This window comes from Copidosoma floridanum, unplaced genomic scaffold (assembly GCF_036245765.1).
Source record: "Copidosoma floridanum isolate Cflo_tuat_1 unplaced genomic scaffold, Cflo_Japanese_pri ptg000001l, whole genome shotgun sequence".
Lineage (NCBI taxonomy): Eukaryota > Metazoa > Arthropoda > Insecta > Hymenoptera > Encyrtidae > Copidosoma > Copidosoma floridanum.
Genome location: NW_028321878.1, coordinates 2,981,743 through 3,004,731, shown reverse-complemented (window position 1 = coordinate 3,004,731; position 22,989 = coordinate 2,981,743). Strand labels below are relative to the sequence as shown.

At 33.8% G+C, this 22,989-nt stretch overlaps 3 protein-coding genes across 13 annotated transcripts; 2 read left to right on the top strand and 1 right to left on the bottom strand.

Moving 5' to 3' along the window:
- Nucleotides 1-319: 319 nt before the first annotated feature.
- Nucleotides 320-3,483, top strand: LOC106640406 (bcl-2-like protein 2). 2 transcript variants are annotated; one of them, XR_016292881.1, is made up of 5 exons: nucleotides 320-376; nucleotides 1,191-1,928; nucleotides 2,158-2,616; nucleotides 2,705-2,925; nucleotides 3,020-3,483. XR_016292881.1 is itself a non-coding variant. In XM_014354439.2 (4 exons), exons 2-4 carry the CDS (start codon nucleotides 1,626-1,628, stop codon nucleotides 2,822-2,824), a joined length of 882 nt encoding a protein of 293 aa, XP_014209925.1. In that variant the 5' UTR covers nucleotides 320-376; nucleotides 1,191-1,625; the 3' UTR covers nucleotides 2,825-3,483. The 2 variants fall into 2 exon arrangements, 1 of the variants encoding a protein (XP_014209925.1); XM_014354439.2 differs by having other exon boundaries at nucleotides 2,705-3,483.
- A 1,356-nt stretch (nucleotides 3,484-4,839) lies between these two features.
- Nucleotides 4,840-12,150, bottom strand: ari-1 (E3 ubiquitin-protein ligase ariadne-1). Of its 9 annotated transcripts, none has more exons than XM_014354393.2 (7): nucleotides 11,848-12,150; nucleotides 7,499-7,738; nucleotides 7,191-7,424; nucleotides 6,900-7,115; nucleotides 6,248-6,805; nucleotides 5,925-6,151; nucleotides 4,840-5,844 (listed from the first exon to the last, which is right to left on the bottom strand). In XM_014354393.2, exons 2-7 carry the CDS (start codon nucleotides 7,706-7,708, stop codon nucleotides 5,763-5,765), a joined length of 1,527 nt encoding a protein of 508 aa, XP_014209879.1. In that variant the 5' UTR covers nucleotides 7,709-7,738; nucleotides 11,848-12,150; the 3' UTR covers nucleotides 4,840-5,762. The 9 variants fall into 9 exon arrangements, with proteins under 9 accessions (XP_014209879.1, XP_014209877.1, XP_014209875.1 ...); XM_014354391.2 differs by lacking the exon at nucleotides 11,848-12,150 and adding an exon at nucleotides 11,511-11,830; XM_014354389.2 differs by lacking the exon at nucleotides 11,848-12,150 and adding an exon at nucleotides 11,280-11,375.
- Nucleotides 12,151-12,920: 770 nt separating this feature from the next.
- Nucleotides 12,921-18,926, top strand: Aduk (unc-51 like kinase 3 homolog Aduk). 2 transcript variants are annotated; one of them, XM_014354438.2, is made up of 9 exons: nucleotides 12,921-12,975; nucleotides 13,071-13,355; nucleotides 13,781-13,932; nucleotides 14,088-14,305; nucleotides 14,553-14,779; nucleotides 15,599-15,860; nucleotides 16,249-16,470; nucleotides 16,997-17,181; nucleotides 18,367-18,926. In XM_014354438.2, the coding sequence occupies exons 2-9, from the start codon at nucleotides 13,260-13,262 to the stop codon at nucleotides 18,478-18,480; spliced, it is 1,476 nt and encodes a 491-aa protein (XP_014209924.2). In that variant the 5' UTR covers nucleotides 12,921-12,975; nucleotides 13,071-13,259; the 3' UTR covers nucleotides 18,481-18,926. The 2 variants fall into 2 exon arrangements, with proteins under 2 accessions (XP_014209924.2, XP_089445668.1); XM_089589542.1 differs by having other exon boundaries at nucleotides 12,928-12,989.
- The last annotated feature ends 4,063 nt before the right edge of the window (nucleotides 18,927-22,989 follow it).

Here is a 22,989-nt window from a genome sequence, read left to right as displayed (position 1 = left end):
ACAGACGGAGAGAGAGAGAGAGACTAGCGCGCCGCGCGCGAGCGGCTGACTCTGCGGCATCGTGTACCTATATGTGTGTGTGTGTGTATCAGTGTGTGCTTCGTTTCAGCACCGTTTGGAAAGTATCTATAGAGTTTTGCCGTATGCGGCCGAGTTAACACCGCATATAAGAATTTAGAAGGACTTTGCCGTATAAGTGTTGGTCCACGTCAATCTTCATTTTTTGGGGGTCAACGTCAAACTTGCCCAATTTCGGGTTATTGTGGACAAACACCCTCATCGCTCGAATACATCAAACTGCAGTAGTACGGACTACGGAGTTCGGAGTTCGGAGGATTATTCAGAGTTGCTTGGCTCCTCGTAGACACATACTCTGGTATGTGACTTGAGTTTGTTTTTGTTCCTGGAAAAATAGTTATGATAAGTGGGTGTCTCATACATGGGGTTGCCCTTAATTTTAGTGATTTGTCTTTATGAACAAACTGTGTCCGAAGAATGTCAGATACTTACTCTCCAGAAAGTGTGTTATTTCTTCCCCTTTTTTTTGTCAAGTAGGTATGTACTCACGTTACTTATTGATTATTATGGACGCGATTTGAATCAATGCCTTGTACTTAGAGTACCTGTAAGTAGTTACCATTGCATATTTTTTGTGTTTTACGTACCCATCATCATAAATGTAAAACGTTAACGCTGTCACAAACGTGTTAGTGATCATTTTTAATGTTTTGTCATTTTCAAAATCATTGAAATAAGATATACCGAAAAAAAAGAACGCAACATTCCGATCTAAAGCTCATATCATCAAGCTGAATTAATGTCTTTTGGATTTAATTATATGTTTGAAAGCCGTTATTAAAAAACGATGCGGATGTGATGACAAAATAGAATATTAGTGCATACAAGTATAGGTATATAATACTCATGTAGGCTTAAACTGGATACAAGTGGTAGACAGCTTTCCAAAGTTGTTCTAAAAAATTAAGCTTAACGATTTACAGTGAGGGATGTATATCTATATGTAACCCGGTGAGAGCTGCAAATTCTTCCATTCTCCTGCGATCGATAAAATACGTATTTGAATCATACAGTAACGTAGCATATTACTTCAATGCACAATACAATATTACTAAAGTTACTCTATTTTTCGTGAAAATAAAGAAAAACAATTTTTTTTTTTTTTTTTTTAGGTTAGCACAGACATAAAACAGGAGCAAATGTAAAAGGCCCCCCCTTTCTAATAAAACAAAAGGAGGGCAGACACTGCAATAACAGTGCAGAAATGGCAGGCGCCAACAGCGTCCGAAACATTCATGCGTCAAAAGACCTAAAAGCCCAAAGCTGCTGTACAACCAAGCTCGGCGATAAGTAATTCGAAAGAGAAGGAAGAAGAGCGGAGAGAGAAAGACAGAGGAGGGGAAAAAAGGAGCAACGAAAGGCCGAGGAGAGGACGCACTAGGTCGCGCGGTTCCCACAGGCTGGCTCGTGCGCCACACAAGGCGAAAAAAGAAAGCGAGAAACACAACCAGGCTTATATCAGGCCTGAAGGCGAAAGAGAGAGAGAACGAGCGTGAGCCCTCCCAGGAGAGAGCCCAATAAGCAGCAGCAGTACACAGGAGGAGGAGATGGCTGGCGAGAGAGCGGCGAACAATGAGGGCCGGGGAGCAGCGGCGACGACGCTGACTACGCTGGAGGGGGAGCAGCCGCATTCCAGAGTGGGCGGCATTAAGGAATCCGACCCGGCCGTTGTTGCTGCTGCTGCCGGGGCCCCCGGTGACAACAAGCAGCCGCCGAGCAACGAACAGCAGTCACAGCAACGGGCACAAGTTTCGACAGCCGTCATCCGCGGTTCAAACGTCGTCCACGGGATCTGCCGATATGCTGCGGAGGCGACGAGCGGTGGGATGTCCTTTGTCGAAATCTGTCAGGTATACTTATTAAGATTTGTTTATAATTGCACTTTTGTGATACCTTGCTCTCATACCAGATGAATCTCTAAATGACAAAAGAGTTAGTTCCCTTTCTTGATATGAGCATACAATTTATTTATTTTAATTTTTTTTTTTTCATAATTTGCTATTGACAAAATTTAGTGAGAAAAAAACATTGTGTAGGCATTGTTTGTAAATACGTGTGTAAATACTTTTTCCTTTTCAGATCCGGTTACAACAGCTGTTCCCACAGTTGTCATCACCACAGAGATCAACTATTTGTGAAGATTCCTTAGAACTGACTGCAGAATATCTAGCCAATGATGTAATCAGGTATCTCCTCAAAGAAGACATATACATGATATCTAGGGATCCTGTATCGAGAAGCATGCGCCACAACGTTTATCAGATGCTTAATAAGCACACCATATTGTTCACAAGTATGGTGAATCGACTAAATGTGGTGCCAGATACAGCTTATGAAGCATTCATGGGAGTTGCTGATGAACTGTTCTACCAAGGTGTCACGTGGGCAAGGATAGTTTGTCTCTATGCTTTTATGGGAAGATTGGCGCTATGGGCAAGAGACAGACGGATGCACGGTCTTAAGCAAAAACTGCCCATGTATGTTTCCAGATATATCTCAGAGGAGATAGCGCAGTTCATTAAAATTAGCGGAGGATGGGTAAGTCTGATCTCAAGTTTTATTTTTTCCAAGTAATTTAATGTTATTTTTTTCACGTATAATACATTTCATTGATAACTTCCTTCAGGAACAGTTATGTATAGAATACCCGGTAGCCGAGGAGGTCGGTGGTGCAGTATGGAGAAGTTTACTTATGACAGGAGCCACGCTTGGCTTGGTGGCCACGATACTATCAGTTACTTCTTGATTTACTAACTATTTTGACGACACATCCGGGTAAAGCTTTCGTCGCGTACTTACATCCTGTGATCCTGTGTTGAAAAGTGCACGCTTTTTAGTATCGTACTTGTAAGATTCGTTCTCGCTCGAACTGTAGAAATGAAAATATTTAAAACTGCAATGCAAACGATCTTTGTCCAATAATTTTACTTTGCATTTACAGAAAAAAAATAACAAGTCACTTGAGCTATATCGCACGTGGAAGGAACAAGGAAAAGATATATAATGATCAAGTTTCCTATTAATGTAATATTTTGTACCACTGTATAATCGTCTAGTTCAATTCCTAAGATGTCTTGTTTATCTTAATATTTCAACTATAATCAAAGTGGGATATTAGAATGCTCGAAATCAGTGTTTAGACGTCTGTAATCCAAAAAGATTTTTTTATTCGCGAAAAATTTAGGTAGGCACGATCTATTTTGTATTTATTTATAATTTATTTTAGGTAGTAATTACAATTTAACAATTTTAAGCTTATGTACAAGCGTAAATTATGAAAGCAAGTAGTTTTTTTTTTACTCATATTTTCAAACGAGCTATCTACATGCAAGTCACTGCCACGAATACATTTTTTAAATTTAATATGTACTTTTGTAGTACTTTTACCAAATTTTGTACAATATTCTGGCCAAAATAAATTTTCTCAAAATATTATAATTTTCTTTATATTTTCTGTCTCCTTATAATCCACACACTTATTGAACATATTTTACATTACTTTCTAATTAGATATACCTGTTATCTACAAACAACAAAAACCCAGAACAAAGCATAAAATTACACGTTGATGCATATACTTTTTATTGCCTGTAAATAAATCAAATAATTATTCTACATATTATATTACAGGATTCAAACTTTATTTTAAAAAATCTTGTCACTAGTGATTTCACATGTACATGTTCAGATCGTTTAGTGAAACTTGGTATTGAATTAATTATCCTGAAGAAAAAAAGTTGTATATGCTTTTATTAATATATTTTCTTGAAAATTGTTTGAAAAACTATAGTAGTTCTAGTCCATAAATATAGTATAGGTAAAGTTTAAAAATATTGAGATATGTAGTTTGCAAAATAATTTCACCATGTGTATGTATAATACGTTTTCGAGATTCGGGTTATTAAAATTTTACAATTTGGCATATACTGCGAGAAAAAAGTATTGAAATTAAGTAGGCTGCACAATAGTAATCATGTACCCCTTTTTTTCGAATTCTAAATCAGTTATCACATTAGTATGTAGGCTTTGACGTTGAAGTATGATACAAGTCACTAAATTTACATTTTAAAGTTGTCCTGGTTAATTTAATGAGATCATTAATAGTCATTCATACAAGTTTATTTAGAGCACTTGAATTTTTTTGTTCATCTTTAATTTTTAATAATGTACAAACGTTACGGGATTTTTTGTTATGTATATATATATATATACATATATATTAGATAAGGTATAAACGGATATAATTAATCGATTAAATAGTAAAAAACTTTTTAAATATCTACTCAATAACTGTAATCATCTTAACAATGACAAAAAAAAAAACAGTAAAGTTCAATTAATTGGTACTTGATGAAACACTAAAATTAAAATGTCCTGTTAAAAATTTTTCATAATTATTGATAATTTATGATATTACGTGTATACGCATTTGTAGATTATAGATCTATACTTATATTTTTTATTGTATATACAAGGGAACTTCAAAAAGTTCCTGCCTTAATTCGTCGATTGAATCGATTGAATGGTTAACATTGTGCATTTAAAAATATTCGAAAAATTTTTTAACAAAAATTATGATGGATCTTACGAGTCATTTAGACACCTTGCAATCAAAGAGTTGGAAAATTGATTTGACAAAACATCTGAAATAAAATGTAAGTGAGAATTTATTGAATTAGGTATTAAAATTAATCACCAAATTGTTGTAATATTTTTTTATTATTAAACTAATAATAAAAATATAATACCATTTGTGCACATACACTTATAAGTAATAATATTTAAACACCATTAAAATAATATTCAAATCATAAATACTATGAATATTAATACTCAACTATAACGTGAACAAAAAATTTATTTAATAAAATAACTGTACTTATACATTGTATAAAAAGTACCAGTTGTAGAAAAAAGAAATTCGATGCTCTAAAAGCACAATGCCAACAATTTACTAGTGTTTTTATATTTTTAATTTCCACGCAAATTAAAATTTGGCAGTTGAAGCCCTAAACATAATAATGTCCAGTATCAAACAGATATTTATCAATAAGTTACTTAGCCACTTTATTATTTCATGTTAAGTGAAGAAAAATTTTAATTCGAAAATGTTCTTTCTATTTTTATTGAACTTTTGTAGATAAATTTGTACGCATTTGATCTAAAGAGCAAATTATATGTGTTTAAACAAATACCAGGAAAATAAAACAAAAAAATACATATGGTACATTCCAAATTACGAAATTACTCGTGATCAAAGCACCTTCTTTAGTTTTTTTTGGAGTTTTTAATTTACAAGTTGTTCGACAAGTGAGGTAAGTAACAAAAAATTTTTGTAAAATCCACAATAATTAATTGTGAGATTTAATAAAAATTATTTTTTTGATCAAATGTTTATTTGTAAAGTAAGATCACCACTCAATTTAGTGAAAATAAACAAAAATAACAATTGTCTTAGGGTTTTTAAAAAATTGTGGAGTTAAATTTCTGTTTGCCTTGTCGCTCTACATGTTTAACCATTGTAACCACATTGTATTCAACACATGTGGTATATTAGTGGTTATTTTTAATTAGCATGGTGGTCTGTGATTCTTCTCCTCAGCTTTTAAGATTTATCACAGCTGTATTTGAGTTTGGAAGTTCATAGGTGCCTCTTAAAGACTACCGAGTTTACTCCCAAAAACTTAGACCATGTATTCCCACCAATCTTTCTCGTAACCTTCATGTACATGTTCTAAGAGCACTTTTCTTCGACTTTCACAGTATCTGTAATAATTAATATTAAAATTTTTATCCAACTGTTAATTTGACTTCAAAGCCATGTTTTTTCCTACAACAATATTCACCTGTATTTGTCTTGAACTTTTTGCTTAATATCTGACAGATTTTCACTAGTGATTTCTCTTTCTAGATACTCAGAAAGCAATTCTGTAGCTCTTTCGAGATCTTTTTGATTATCCTCAAAGATCACAGACTGATTATTTTTTTTCAAATAATATGCAAACACATAAGTATACATGAGAGTCTGCCTACATGAGCACAATATGTCTACTGCTTTCTTGAGGAATTGCACCTATTATACAAACATAAAAATTAAATCAAGTACTGACTTAAAATTGATGTTAAAATTAAAGAAAAAAAAAAAAAAAAAAAAAAAAAGATATCCGACCTCAATCCATGACATGTTGTGTTGCTGCATTTCCTCCATTTGTTCTTTCACACTAGCATATAATTTGTTTTCAAATTTTAACGACTGCATGTGGTTCATGTATCTGTTGCAGTAGAAAAGATATCTTTGTAGTGCAGACCTCGATCTCTCTTGTGCGTCCCTTGCAACTTTCGCATCTTCTTCGTCATACCGGTTGCAATTGTACCAGCTAGAACCGTGTGGCTCCCATGGGCCCAAGCATACCCAGCAAAATTCTTGTTTGCAGCTTTGATTTTTACAAATCATGTGATTGCAACCTCCATCTTTCTCAATCGTAACATTGCACTTGGGACACTCTTTTGTGTTGGCCGCGATCCAGTTAGATGTTTCAGAATCGTCATCACACTTTTTAATCCATTTTTTTAACAAATGACATTTAACCGGATCGTGCCAGTTCTGTCCACAGTGGAAGCAAAAAGTATGATTGCATTTACATGTAACAGGTTTCGATTCAACATACTGCACTTTGATGGCGTTATTGCAATCAGGAGACGGACACCACCTCAGTAACCTGTTACACTAAAAATTCAAGAAAAAAATAATCAGTAGTAACTTGAACTGAAAGATAATGTGAAAATTAAGAAATACTGTTGGTTAAGAAAGTTAGACATACTTCAACAAAACTGTTTGTAATAAGGTGTTGATATTTTAGTTTGACTCTTGAATCTTTAACGAGACGCATGACGCTGGCGTCGTCAACCAAAATATCACAAGAATGTGCTGCACAAGCTATCATCTGTCCTACACCTTCTTCCATGATTTTAGTAGTTAAATACTCTCCCCAGCAGTTCGTACAGAAACGATGACCACACTCCAAACCGGTCATTGTCTGAAAAAATTTTTAATAAATTTTATGTTTTTTGTTTTAAAAAATGTTTATAATGCATGTGCTATATAGAATTACAGATGGTGGAAGATTCATAAAACAGACGCCACACTCTTCAGTTGCATTTAGAGGATTGTGCCTTAAATTGTGAGATGATTGATTTCTAGTGATAACTGGACCTGTTCTGAAAGGATTTATAACATGGGCTTCTTCGAATAATTTTTCTTGATCACCGTCATAGAATCTTTCCATCAATTTTTCTTTGTCCCATTTAAAATGATTCAATAAAATTCGCGTTGTTGTGGCAGGAATCTAAAAATTTCAATACAATTTTGCGTGAAATTAAACCCATTTCAAGTTTTTTATAGTACTGTTTCAATACTTACTTCTACTACATTATTTATTTCCTTGATGGAATCTACCATGTACTGTACAATTTCTTCAGTGGAGAGAACTTCAAAGGGATATTCATCCACATCAGTTGATTTTTCTCTGGCATTGTTGGCTTCAATTTCCATGGCAAAATCCACATCATCACCACTGGATTCGTTACCAGAGTCTATGTCGTCGTATAAAGTTTCATCTTCCGATTCCATTTTGAGTTTTACTTGTAACTATTTTTTTACCTGAAAAAATTTTTGACTGATTTGACAGTTATCCAAAAAATCGAATAATGCTCAACAGCATTGAAAAATTAACATTAGCCAAGACTAAATAAAAGATGTATGACTGTCATCTGACAAATAATTACTATCAAGCAGATGTATACTTGAGCTTGGAATGGTGGAATACTTGTCCTAGTTGACAAATACATTAACAAACCAAAAATGTTAGTAGGTACAAACGAAAGACCATTATAAGCTATACAATTCCAATAGAACAGAATCAGACTCAGTACAGGTTAGAACGAGAATAAAAGAAATACTTGGATTGAAAAAAAAAACTCCAAGTATATAACTACACAACACAAAGGCGAGTTTCAAAGCTTTGTAGAGCACAAAGGCAAATTCGAAGAAAAAAAAAATAAAAACAACCAAGCAACTGATAAGAAAGAAAGAAATTTTCAAGCAGTAACACCGACTATTAAATATAATATTACTAGTTGCAAAAGAGTTAGATGCCTCAGAGATGAACTTTTTCCCTTGTTCCACTGTCCTCAAAATATAACGACTATATATACACTACTACGACGACGACGACGGGTTGTTCAGCCCAGTTGCGCATCATGAATTAAACACTTTATCAGAGTAAAAACCAAACATTCACGCACGGACACACCTTTGATAATCTTTTATCCTTCCCGTACTTATCCTTGTTCTCAAGAGTTCCCGAGGAAACGAGCGCGTTTTCACTTCTGATGGGTGATGGGCAGTTATTGGGCAGCAGCAAGGAGATGCCCAATACATGGGATAATCTAAGTACCTCTGGCGAAGGTGTACTTAGCTATTTGTCTACATCAGAGAGGGAAAGAGAGGATAAGCTGCAGAACCATATCAGATCAGAACCTGCACTGAAAAATGCGACTTTGAAAGTGTGTTTTCGGTACGACGAGAACAGAGAAGAAAAACTATAAGCTGCTGATGCTTCTGCACTATATATACCTGCTGTTGCTGTTACCTACTCCTATATATATACTACTGATGGTCTTGATCTCAGTGTGCGTTTAAAGAACGTATATGTTTTGTACGTGTGGGTGAAACAAGCTGTCTTCCTCTTTCCTTCATTTGCTTTTACTATATATTCTGTCTCTTTTGCTTGCACTTATGTATACTGTTGCATGTATTTTATTTCTATTTACTTTCTCTCTCACTCACATAGGCCAGCAAATTTCGCTTAGCAAAAGAAAGAGAGAAAGAGGAAACAGGAGCTCCGAGGAGAGTGTGTATGTGTGGCAAATGGAATGTATATACATGTATACCTATATTGATGTGCTTGCTTGTCTGGCGCGAATGCTCCGTTTCCACTACTTTTAAGTACACACGATACTCTTTCCTCCTGTTGTGCTTTATTGTTTTTTCGTTTGAAAAGTTTATCGTAAGTAATAAGTAAGTATAGAACAAAGATGCTAAGATGATTGCAAAACATTTTGCCTATGAAAAAGAGTCGCAGTTAGAGTCTAATTAATTAACATTAATCTAATATTACAGATTATCACTAATTTTGAGAGTACAAAAGTAATTAAAAAATAAGTCGGAATTGCGATATAATTTCAAGTTTAGTTGGAATGTTTTGCATACGCTCAATATTTATGTTTGTTCTCAATAAAACAATAGTCCGTGAAATTTAGAAGAAACAAGAAAAACAGAAAAATCCGTTTAATTGAACTACTATCAATATTGATGAGTAAATAAGGAACGAATTAAAATTGAAAAAAGCTTTATCTATGTCATGATTAATTTTATATACTTTATACTGTTCATTCTTTTTTCTGTTTCCGGTGTATTAAAAAATTAAGAAATCAAACAATTAATGGATACAGAGCCTCAGATAATTGTTAAAAATGATTGACAGCCTAATTTTACATTTATTGGGTATCATTAGGGTTGCCAAATATAATATGCCTGAATGACAACCCTATAGGTATTCTGTTAAACTCGTGTACTGATTGTAGTTGAAAAAATGATCCATTATAAAATTTTTTTGGTAAAATTTTAGTTTACGAATCAATCTCAATTGACAGTATATTAGTTGTTAATAAAAAAAGTATTTTATTCTGAAAATCTTGAAAACAATGAGTCAGATGTGAGTTATTTATTTTTAAAAAATGGAAAATTTACTTTAATTGTACACATATGCACGTAATTTTTTTTTTATGGATGGATATTAATTTAGAATGATTTTTCGTAAATTAGTCATCAATTCATATATCCATTCGAATTTATTCAGGGGTTAACTAAATAATACTAAATTTTAACCGAATCTTTTCTGTTACTCACGTTGGCCTCCAAGAGCGTGTGTATCACTATTTTCTCGTATTCTTGTATGTTTTCCCTTCGAGAGTTTTATGTAATATCTCTTCAGAAAAGATTTACTTTACGCGAAGTTTACCTAAATGGTAATTGTTTATAAAAGTTTACAGGATAGATATATATTAATAGATGATATTTTCTTAGCCTTCGAGCATTTGTTGCGAGAAAATTTCCGGATTACCTTCGAATAATACCGATGCGTTTTATTTCGCTTGGAGGTCAAGCCTTGACCGCATTTAAGGTCTTTCAAAAGATTCACAAGCGCGGCATTGAGTAGATAGAAACCGTGCGTATGTGGTAAACTCGATTATTGAAACGAAACACTTAAACTATCATGCGAATAGTTTAAAATAATTAAACAAAAACATTTTATTAGCTCACTTCAGAAGTGCATTAATTTTCACTATTGTAGCTTTTGGTCAATCGATGTCAAATTTTTTGTTTTGCTAGTTGAGAAAACTTCTTACGAAGTCATTCAAAGTTCTATTACTTAGTATAAAAAGATAATAATTATTAAACACTTTCTCGCAACTCAGAAAATACTTGTAAGCTTTTATAACTGAGTGTAACACGTTCACGCACACACAAATAAATTCGTTTACGTAACAGACTGCAATAGAGTTTGGTTGAATATCATCACAAATATTCACCATTAGTTTACAGAAAGAAGAAACAAGACTACTTTGAATTTAGGTTATAATGCAACAAAAACACCAGGCTGACAGTATACAAACAATAGTTGGTTAAATCTAACCTGCGGAAAATGTAGTCACTTGACAAGAATTTGTCAATAAAACACAATACTTGCTGCTTTAAATGTTTTGAGTTTGACGAAAAATAACCATTGATATGTATATATGTAAAGGTTTTGTCCGTCTGCTTATTTTTTTCTCCAACGTCTGCACGTATAGGTATACTTCAATTTTAAAGTTCTACTGATGGGGATGCACGGGAGATCCGATTATTATTCATAAATTTTGCAATGCAATAATTTGTTTCTCTACGAAAGTATGTCGTAAGGAGTTTCCGGTTGACAGATAAGAAAATAACTTGGGCATTTTGTCAACCTATAACACCTAAATAATGCTATAAATACCTCAAAAGTTAGTCGTCGTAAGAGTTGGCGTAACTTATGTCTACTCTAACACCTTTTCACGGCACGATTTTTTTTCTAATTTTGTACACAGGTACTAATTACCACAATTTTCGACAGACTTTCACTTTGATGCTCACTCACTCTGCTTTGTGTCCTGCTTGCAGCTGTAACGCGCTATACTTACCTATAGGCCAGTTTTTCTGCAATTTGCAATTAGTACCAAATGATGTTGAAGTACCAATTAATGATACTTATGCGGGACTTAAACAAAGTAAAAAAAAAAAAAAAAAAAAAAAAAAATAGTAACACTACGACGGAACATTATTTACGTACTTATGTTGTATCGAATACTAAAAATAATTCTGAAGGCTCTCCCTTGAACATTAAATTCACTGGTGTTCAATTTAATGCTATAATATCCCACTGTCTCTGACAACTCGAAGCAGCAGAGTAACGAAACTTGATCACTTGATGAGGTACTGCAGTGAAACGTAATTGAACTGATACACAACGAGGACACACCTGCTACTCAGTCAATTACCTTGCCCTAAGAAAGAGAAGAGCACCCGCGATGATAGAGTTAGTTGAGTTTTAATATTAAATGAATGTGTCCAGTTACTTGTAGCACACACAGTACAGCAGAGCACTTTTATATCTGTCAATAACGTACCAGTTTCAAATTATTCAGGTTTTGGTGTGTACGGTGATGCTATATATCATGTTGATGTGTATTGACACTAAAATATGTTCTTCCGTTTCAACACACAAAAGTAGATACTTATCTATCTATAATAATAAAAATGCTGATGCTCGATTTTTTTATGTGATGTGGACACGTATATGTTTTTCATGTTATTGATGTAGATATACTCCGTTTTCGTATAATTATACAATATTGTAAATATTTTTGCTGTCAGTCAGATCAGTAAAAGACGAAAGAGTTATGTGCTGATTCTTAAAAGGGAAACCATATAATTATAGATCGCGAGGATTATATTGTGTAAAAGTTATAAGGTTTGGTTGGTTCAGTCACAGCTAGTGTTTTCAGGACTTGAGAGTTGAGAGTTGCAAATGTATACTTGCAGGCATGGCTTGCAGGTTTTGGTGCGGACGTACTTAGTAGTGTAATAATATAATTTAAGTATTTGATATTGACGTAACATAGCAATTTGCATACACTTATAACTATGTATTTACATAAGTACTACTGCACATACCCACACCTTTTGAAATTTTATTTTTCAAATGTAGATTTTTTACTGATCTTTCATTTTTCGTTTTATCCAACAGATGGTCTACATTATTATTTATCATTTTGCATACCGCTATAAGTATATGTACATAATCATTATTTCTGATAAGAGAGTATCGCAGAAAATATCACATGTCTTAAATTTTATCGGTATAGGAATTTTTTGAAAAAACTTATAGGTAGCGGAAACTGGAGCAGAATTTCTGCTGCAGAAACTGAGAATCACCACATGTGTCTAGCGATCGAGGTTCGTACTTTCAGCAAAAAAATCTTCGATTTTAAATCATTAATTTCGTCCTTTTTTATTTTTGAACTATAGACAAGAAAAAGAGAAAATTTATTGACTTTCTTAATGTTTACATATCGTGATATCGCGATACTTATCGTATGATTTTTAAAATCACACTTTCAGTTTAGAGTTTAGCATCTAGCCCGGTAGATGGCGTTGAAACCGAATAACTGAATCCGTGAATCCTGTGAATGTCTCAAAAGTTCTCAATGTGTCTGTAATTGTCTCTAAGAAGTAAGAAGTAAACATAACGAAAAGTAAATCAGCGCTGGTTAGCTGTTCTTTAAAATTTCAAGTGACTTAAGCAAACAAATTGCTTTTTGCTAACCTATTATAATATCGATTTTTGTAGGTCAACAAGCGAGAGAGAGTGCTAAATACCTATATACGCGCAAGGACAGAAAAGAGAAAAGTCAAACATGGATGGTATTTTTTTTTCAACAGCTATATATACATGTAACTTTAAAGGGCTCATGCTCAGAAGACTGTGCTTTGGAAGAAATCATTAAAAATCAGAGTTAATAATCGTGCTGGCGACGATATGAGTGTTCCTACGCTACCCAGCGTTGAGGGTTACTTGTTGTTGGAAAAAATTGGAGCTGGCAGTTTTTCCACTGTTTACAGGGCCTTTAAACGGGTGAGTTCCCCTACTGCTAAACTGTTGTTGTTATATTATCGTACCGTCAGCTGATTTTTGGAGTCGTAATGCCATATATATGTTCTCACATGTATGTAGCAGACAACAGTACTATTTTTTTTAATTGGCTCTACACAAGTGTTTATTGATTCAGGTTAGGTAGTATTGTACTATATACTGTATCATGCGAATAAAATGAAAATAATTCCGACTTTCCGAACGGTACTGTCATATTACTATCCAAATTGTATAAAAATTTGAACCATAAAATGTACTACTTTCAAGCATAATTGTAGATCTATATATATATATATAAAAAAAAGTATAATCCGAATTTTCTAATAAATAAAAATTTTCTAGCGAAAGTTTTGACATTAGAGAAATCTAATTAAATTTCTCTTTCTTTTGCTTTAATTGTTTTACAGGATGACAAGCGAGACATTGTGGCGATCAAGTGCGTTGATAAAACGGGCCTTTCCAAATCTACTCAAGATAATCTCATAACAGAAATTAATTTACTCAAAATACTTAAACATGATCATATCGTGGAAATGAGAGATTTCTTTTGGGATGAAAGGCAAGTGCTTCGATTCTATTCACGTTCTAGAAAAGCTTTTGTTTTTTTTCTGATTAACGAGCGACGTTATTTATAGTGCTTTGACGACTAGGCAATTTTCGTTACTTTCATTTATAGGCTTTATATGAAAATAAAAATTTCATTTATTATTTTAGGCATATTTACATAGTGATGGAATATTGCAATGCCGGAGATCTGTCCAGTTTTATAAAACAAAAAAGTAAACTAGCCGAAAATGTTTGTCGCAAGTTCCTACAGCAGCTATCATTAGCGCTAAGATATCTTCGCAATCATAACGTCTGTCACATGGATTTAAAGCCACAAAATCTTTTACTGATCAAAACAAAGTCCGTATTCACCCTGAAAATTGCAGGTATATTGTTAGAAGTTTTTAATTCTGTTCATCCATCTGATTACTATTTCAATGAAAAGTATGTCTTGTAATTAATTTATTTTGTTAAGTAAATTCATTATCAACTCCAGTCAATTAAGTAAATACAGAAAACATACTTTATTTATTGTTGTTCTTACAAATTTGCTTTCAAAGACTTTATAATACAGTACGAACACTGACGTGTAAAGAGTATTGAAATCAAAGTAGCAAAACGATGGATTTCCAGATTTCGGTCTCGCCCAGTTCCTAAGCTCAGATGACACAAAGCACTCGATACGGGGATCGCCCCTTTACATGGCCCCAGAGATTTTGCTGAGGCATAAATACGATGCCAGAGTGGACCTCTGGAGTGTCGGCGTCATTATGTACGAATGCCTTTTCGGAAAAGCGCCGTACTCGAGTAATACTTTTGCCGAACTCGCAGAAAAAATTAAAGACATGAGGCCGATTCAGGTGAGTTACCTTCTAATTCTTTACCATTCTTTCTTCCTATTTTGCATGTTTAGCGTAATCTATTCTTGCATGCATATATTATTTTGTACCATATAAATTTTCAAACGGCTAGGTCATTGCATATTACTGTAAAAAAAATTATTTAAGGATTTATTACACACTGGAAGAGAAAAAGTTTATGGGATATTTTCTTTATCTCGATTAAACTCTGCCATTTTAAAAGTAAACAACCAATTTTTGGTTTCAACGATGTATTTTCTCAAAGTATACAACACTGTAAAAAATATTGCGACACAATGTTAATTATCTCAGTATGATAAAAAAAGCAGAAAATTTTAATTACGATAAAATACGCAAATTACCGTTTATATCATGTATATAAGTAAACTAACGTAATATCATCCCAAATTACAAAATTTTTACCACGCTATGGTTGAGCAATTGCACATGGTGTCATAAGGTGTATCCAAGAATCGATGAAGACCTGATAATTTTTAATTACTGTACCACTGTTAGATTTGTTCGCATATATGCGACCCGAAGCGCTCCAAGTATATACAGCTGGTCATCGATATAGATATTACGTTTCTATAAGTTAACAGTATATTTTTGGAGCGCTCAAAGTGCCCTCATAAGCGAACTAAACTAAGTATTACCTAAATGTTTACTATCTTTAACCGCACTCACATAAATTTGATTCTTTTGAGGGCATTGAAGCACTGTATGTAACGATCAGCTTAGAAATACATATTTGTCGTGACACTATAAATATCTATATGAAACATACATTATTTATTTATGCACGATTTGATCCAGTAGTTACCTAAAGGTAGTCACATAAGTGAAGAGTGCAAGGATTTACTCGTGAGGCTACTGAAGCATGAACCTAACGAAAGGTTGACTTTTGATGAATTTTTCGCGCACGAGTTCCTAGACCTCGAACACGCGCCCACCAAGGAGAACTTCGACAAAGCCGTCGAATTGATTTACAAAGCTGTCGAGGCAGATCAAAAAGCTTGCCATCGTGATGCCTATCATTTGTACTGCGAATCTCTCCGATACTTCATTCCCATTCTAACGAGTGAGTGAAATTTTTACTTGAATTATTTTTACAACATAATTTGCAAAAAAATTGTAAGTGTGAATAGACACGCCTCAAGATAATGAATAGGCTACTTGAATATTTTTCGCCAACAATTTTCTCGTAAAAGTAATAAGTTTTGAGCTTTTGAAGTAAATATCTGGAACGCCCAATCCTTACGCATCCACTGTATGATCGTTTTCTGTAGTGGTGTTTGATTCTGACTGTAAATTGAACAATATTATTATTTTTTATTTTATTTTCAAACGGATTAAATCGGTCACATGCGAAAGAATTAAAAAAAAAGAAAAAATGTGTGTACGGTATCATCGCTCCAACAAATGCCAGTTCTAATGAAATTGTCGACTTTCTCGTTGTATATATTTAGATGAGGCTGATTTAGTAAAAAAGGAGGCTCTAAGGCTAAGGATCAACGAATACATCAAGCGAGCGGAACAACTGAAGGACGCTAGCGTTGCCGCGGACAGGAGAAAAACCACAGGAGACGAGCCAAGTACGACGGATACCACGGCTAAAGTTGCATCCCCGCTAGCCTCGTCAACGTGCAATGGCCCCGATAAGAACGTAGCAATTGACTTTCAGGAACTATGTTAGTATTTTCATCGACACAGTCTCTGGGCGGTAATTAATATTTTTAAGTTTAACGAACACGAAGACCAGTACATCAGCTCAAATTTTCCTGCTTGAAATAATATTGAAACTTCTTGGGTGCGCTAGTCTTCGTAAAAGGACGCTCTTACGTATATCACGCGCATGTATGGATCGGAAAAGTTAAGAAATTTTGATATCGTCTGTGTATTGTGTCCGATATGAGGCTTCTTATTTACTTTCGGCCGTGATGTGCATACGATTTTTCATGCCCCAGCGTCTGGGAAGTGAATATATACCTATCTCCGTATGCGCAGCGAACGAGGAGAATGTCCACTTTCCAGGCTGCTGGCATGAAAAATACATCACCCCTTGTATATGAAACAAAACGTCTTTATTGTAATTGTAAAGCTACTTTATGACTTTTTGCATCATTTTGAAGAAGAATATTTTTTTGACACCTTAGTTTAAAAACAATGGTGAGATTTAGATAAAAATCATGCATGTGTTTCTGTTAATCCGTGCAGGTGTGCTGGGTCGAAGTACAGCAAACATGCTGCCTGCTCTCGAAATCGGCGATGTTGCTGAACAATATTTGGTTGAAGGCAATTACGAATTAGCCCTCGAGAAGTTTAAATCAAGCTTAAAGGTTTTAGTGCCTTTGTTGAAAAAAGAACCGCCCGGGCGTAGGAAGGAGCTCCTTTACAAACAGGTAATTTTAATAATTGCTGTGTATTTAATGCGAAAAAGTTGAAATTTTTAAAAATAATTTTCTAACATACGCGTGATTTTTCATATTTGTAATAATAATAATAAAAAAAAAAATTTTTTTGATAAACAAGAAAAATTGCTACTTGATAAAAATACATGAATCCTCGTACTGGGATACTGAACGAATAGTTAATCATCTAATTATTACAATCAGTTGATATTTACGAAACATATTTTTTAACACTGCAACGGTTACTGCACTCATACGTAATATAACTCCAATTTTTAAAGCTATTACGCTTACAGAAAAACATACAAGTTGTGTAGGTGCGTTAGTTTTTAATTTTTACACAATCCTTTGTTCAAAAGTGGTGGAAACTGTGATAAAAACTTCTACTTTATGGTGAGGAGATGGTATCAAATGTTTTATACATCACAAATTGAAAGTAAAGGTTGCTCAGATCACATGTTTACCACCTTCACCAAAGGAGTGCCATCCTTTGTCATCTTTGGAAAACGACCATTTTTCTATGTATCCTAACCTATTTTCCACAATTATTTTTTTTTACACTCCGGCCAACTCTTTGACATCTTGATTACTTTCCAGATTGCCCTTTTTAATTTTTCTACACACTCTACAATTTTTATGCGAATTTTTAAACGTTTTTCTTTAAATTACCTATACATAAATTCATTCGAGGTATAGAGAGAAAATTTCTCTCGTAAGTTTTTACTTGGGAAAAAAAAAAAAAAAATAATAAAATCGCACGAAACGCATGAAGTAAGCTACTACTTCAAAACAGCATATCCACAATATTTGCCTACGTTAGATAATAACAGGTACAAAATGCAATTTACCTCAGGATGAGAATCCTCAGCTCGGTGGTGTTGTGTCCGTGGCTGGCACACTCAAATTATTTCAGTAAAGACTGCTTTTTATTTACAAATTAGTTAGGACTTTTTAAGAATGCTCAATCCTCTTTGGACTAGTCAAAAGTAGTACATATATTTTTATGTTTATAAAAATAGATCATAGAAGTACAAGTTAATTTGACAATTTAATCAAACTTGTTGATGAAATCGACAAGTATGAAATAAGTTTTTTTTCGTTATTTTAGTTGTAACTCTATAGTTTGTAAATGTTTTACGAGCTTTTTGAATAATTACTTCATACTTTGATGTATAGATAGACAAATGGATGAAGGAAGCAGAAAGTACAAAGGCTTTTCTAATCACTCAAGATATGGAGAACACTGCAAAACGTGCCTCTGAATCTCAAGAACAATGTTTAATACAGTAAAAAAATTCAAGACTTGATAGATTTTATTATAGATTTCCATTTTAATAAAATTAAAATAAGACTATGCTAAAACTTTTGACGGAAATTTCAGTTTTTACTAATCACTTTTTAAATTTAGCATTTGAAGTTTGTAATTTCTGAATTTTTTTTTTTTCGTGTACAGTGTAACATTTTTTTTATCAAAATAATAAATCTTAAGAGCTTAATATTTTTCACATGTTCAAACTATCTAGTCTAATCAAAAGCATTTGACGTATATTTGATTATTTTCTGTACTAAAAGGTGCATATTTTTGATGTAGATTAATTAGTTCTCAATGTGATGTGGTAACTTTATTTTGTTATACATATGAAAGTGCTGATTGCAATTAAGATAATTTAACTTGTTTCATTTTTCGTTTGAAATTTGTGTATATACATCAACCCGTCATTTTTATGTACAGTACAAATAAAAGACTTATAGAAAAACTTACTGATCTTTAAATCTCTGTTCCGAACTTAACACTTTGAATGGAGTGAATATTACGCTAAAAACCAAATCTTACTAAGTATTCACAAACTTAGTGATTACGATTAGATTATGAAACCGCGTATACGCTACAAAATTATATGAATCTTATTTACCAGACCATTAGTAATTCATCATGTTATAAGCTTATTATATCATACATAAAGCCATATCACTATAATTTCAAGATATAGTACGGCTGCAAGATCGCGATCGTCATATGATATTGATGCCCAAATCACGGGCGTTATTTTTCTCATCGAGGGCGTAAATTGCTATTTTGCGCCCTCGGATAAGAAAGACGTTCTCAACTCTGGTACAACCATGCATACATCAAATTTTAGTCGTACCTATACTTTGCGCCTACGGTACGAAAACAACTATTCTATTCGGATCAGTTTTTTTAAATTTCTTACAATAATTTTTCAAGTTTCGAATAAGTCTTCCTATGGTCACTCAAATTTTAAAATAAAAATGTTAGAAGATCACTATAATTTTACTTTATGTAGCAACTATCGAAGAAACGGTAAGCAATAGATTCGTTTGGGGGCTTAGCTTGGAGAAGCTCGTAGATAAGTACTCCGAGCTTCGCCCCAAAACACGCTTTTTGCTCCGAGCTCACCAGAGCGACTCCGAGCAAATTCCTACAGTCGGTATATCTATATTTATGGCCAAGACTGTAATAACAGATAAAGGTACCGACTGTAGGAATTTGCTTGGAGTCGTTGGGGTGAGCTCGCAGCAAAACGCATGTTTTAGGGCAAAGCTCGGAGGAGCTCTGAGCTAAATCCCAAACGAACCTAATATTTCGCTATATAGATTAAAAGCTTAATACATACATATTTATATGGATATTTGTTACTTATTATATTATAGCATTACATAATTCACACTTATGTTGGTTATCGCTTCTTTGAGATTGCTGTAACATAACTAACAGAGTGGTATTCATGTTGAGAGAAATCAAACAATGTTCCGCCATGTAATCTAAACCTATCTATGTGCATTACCCTATCCAGCTATCCTAAACGTGGGCTTATGCGCGACTTCTGAGTCCCGTGACAAAGGTAAGACTATCAAATGAATTTGTTTCATTAGTTACTGAAACTTACAAAAATTTCGTTCGGTATTATTTATTGAATAAAATTTTCAGATTAGTACACTCTATACGTGGGAAGAACTTTTTAAAAACGTGGTTAACCTTATAAAGTAGCTGCATGATGATCGATGGTTTTTCTATCAATTGTATATCTTTATTACTCCGTTATAAAATCATCTTAATTAGAGGAGTAAATCTTTACGGCCCTGACAGTAAGTATGCCATACCTTCGTTGCAACATGAACTAAACGTCAGGAAACGTAAGCAACAGCTAGCGGCGCTGATTGCCCACCTTTCCCAAACCTTTGCCAACTTTTGCTGTCGACTGCTTTCGATTGCTGCGAGGCTCTTTTACAGCAATCAAGCTTGAATCAGATGGCGCCAGGGCACGTCGCGGCTGTCATGGCCGTCTCACTCACACAACATTACTTTTCAGTATTGTATGTATACAGGAAATTAAAGTGTAGTGGTAAAGCGCAATATTTGAAATTTTGAAATGAATAAGGAAGACAAGAAAGAATATTATGGGAGCTTAAAAGTTTCAGAATTGAAAAAGCTTTTAAAAGGGAAAGGAGCAAGAGTCAGTGGAAGACAAGCAGAACTCGTGGAGGCAAAGTGGTCGAGGCATAAGCCATGACTTGGGAGCGGCAAAAATGTTGGTCTCCCAATTGCTTCGAGCCACTTTTTTTTTATCACACTATCAGAAGGAAATTTAAATTTCACTTTCTTATCGCAGGATATTACACTGCACTTCATTTTTCCTACTATCTTTAAACATAAATGCAAACAACAGCATCATTTACAAAGGTTATGTCTTCTGCTTTGCTCATCACACAGATAGGCTCACGGACACAATACACAACTGTAAATTTGACGGTGTGTAAGTGCGACGGCCATGACAGCCGCGACGTGCCCTGGCGCCATCTGATTCAAGCTTGACTGTAAAAGAGCCTCATACTAATGAATACAATTATTAGCACGTGGATGTCATTTACTATCGTTCACGTCATATAAATGGAGGTTATGTTACTAGCAATCGTGGAGTTTTTACATCACTAATTTAGATTTTGTTGTAACTTTTTACTTACACATTGTATATTACTAACAACTCTGCCATACTTAGAACTGTCGTAATTTTCGTAGTTTTTGCGGTTATTATCGTTATAAATTTGTTAACTTGTATAAATTGCAATCTACAATTTATCGAGTCCTCAAAGGTCCCATAATTACATTAACGCAATTAAGCACTGTTCTGTCATTATATTGAGCTATAATACTTGCAATAAGTAAATATTAAATATCATAAATTATTTAATAGTTGTATCACATCAAAAATTCTCAAGGTATCTTTCGTGACTTGCCGTGCTGTTTAAGGAGGTTCGGTAGTGATAATTTTTTATGATGAAAACTTTTGAAATTTCGATATGTTGTTTGGGATAATAGTATCAAATTACAGCTAAATTTTTGAAGGGTTTAACCACACCGTTTTCAAGATATATTGACCTGAAAAAACAATATTTTAACATGTAGGCTTATGGAGAAATCACTTAAATTTCACATTAAAAAAAAACGGCTAAATGAACTTGCTTTTTTTTTTTTAAATGAAAGAATATTGTCAAAATAATATTTTGTCAAAGTTTGAGAGAGCCCTACCACAAATTTCTATTATAAAACAGCAAAAAATGTGCTCGCAGCAGACAACTTGGCAACGCTGCTTTTGGCGCGCGCTTTGAAATGTAATGAATAGTAAAAACTCCTTTTGTAATTGAAAATTTTTATTGGAAATATTATAATTATTAATACATTGCAACATTTGAATCTGAAAATTCAATACTTTTATAATAATTATATTAATTATTACTTTTAAAATATAATCACTGCCTAAATTTTTGTGCGCTACTGCACAAGCATAACCGGAGGTCTGCAGACTCACTAGTGCTAAATGAATAAGATTTCGGACAATAACTTGCCATGGTATTATTTAAACTTTCATTAGCTTGTGATGAACCAGCAAGAACGAATTTATGCGCGTTGCTAGCTAAATCAGAAAAAAAAATTTTCATGTGTTCGAAAAGAGTTGCATTAGTCATGTGACAACTGTTGTCATAGTTTTCTTTTTCAATTTCATATTTACAATAACTGCCACAATTGTCGTGAATGTCAAAAACATGATAAGCTAAATTTTTCAAATCTTCCTCTATTTTTGTTTGTTGTTTTTGTTTTTTTTAATGACTGTTGCGAAAGTGTTCTTCAAGTAAGCTATAATATCATGGGATAACTCTTTATCAACGTCAATATTTTTATTGTCTCTCAACTTGTATAAGAAATTGCCTACTCCTTTCTTACTATGATTGATGTCAGACTGCTTGACTATCGTATAATCAACCAATTCCTGTATAGCATGAATACTGGAGCTGTCATTGTCTCCAATGAATACTCCTACTTGAGCACTTTGCCCATTTTGAACACCAAAGTCACACCATACCAACATGTACATTCAATAAACAAATAATTTATTTTTATCAGTCTGCCTTTAAATTTTAAATTGATTAATTATAAAAAATTCAACCGAATAAATTAGTACACTGTCATCAGTAGACGACGACAACAGCAGTAGACGACGTGCCAGCAGCCGAAAAAATTCACAACGTTGCCAGACGCTCTCCCTCCCCTTGCCTCTCTGAGATTTCCCCCCGCTAACACTACCGAACCTTCTTAAACTTGTAGTCTGCATTGAAATCACATAAAATAAAATTGGCTGCCTTATTACTGGTGGAGTTCGTTTGTTAACATGTTCGGTCAATAGCAGTCATAAGCCATGGTAAACAATGAGTAACGTGATGTCCAAACCATTTGTTGACAAACCAGAGGGTCGGATGAGTCAAGGTTCTATTGACTGTACT

Coding starts and splice junctions, on each gene's coding strand:
- LOC106640406 (XM_014354439.2), top strand. CDS start 1,626: ATGGCTGGCGAGAGAGCGGCGAACAATGAGGGCCGGGGAGCAGCGGCG. Junction 1,929..2,157: donor CCTTTGTCGAAATCTGTCAG/GTATACTTATTA, acceptor TTTCCTTTTCAG/ATCCGGTTACAACAGCTGTT. Junction 2,617..2,704: donor TTAAAATTAGCGGAGGATGG/GTAAGTCTGATC, acceptor AACTTCCTTCAG/GAACAGTTATGTATAGAATA.
- ari-1 (XM_014354393.2), bottom strand. CDS start 7,708: ATGGAATCGGAAGATGAAACTTTATACGACGACATAGACTCTGGTAAC. Junction 7,425..7,498: donor AAATAAATAATGTAGTAGAA/GTAAGTATTGAA, acceptor TGAAATTTTTAG/ATTCCTGCCACAACAACGCG. Junction 7,116..7,190: donor TTATGAATCTTCCACCATCT/GTAATTCTATAT, acceptor AAATTTTTTCAG/ACAATGACCGGTTTGGAGTG.
- Aduk (XM_014354438.2), top strand. CDS start 13,260: ATGAGTGTTCCTACGCTACCCAGCGTTGAGGGTTACTTGTTGTTGGAA. Junction 14,780..15,598: donor AAGACATGAGGCCGATTCAG/GTGAGTTACCTT, acceptor TTGATCCAGTAG/TTACCTAAAGGTAGTCACAT. Junction 16,471..16,996: donor AATTGACTTTCAGGAACTAT/GTTAGTATTTTC, acceptor TAATCCGTGCAG/GTGTGCTGGGTCGAAGTACA.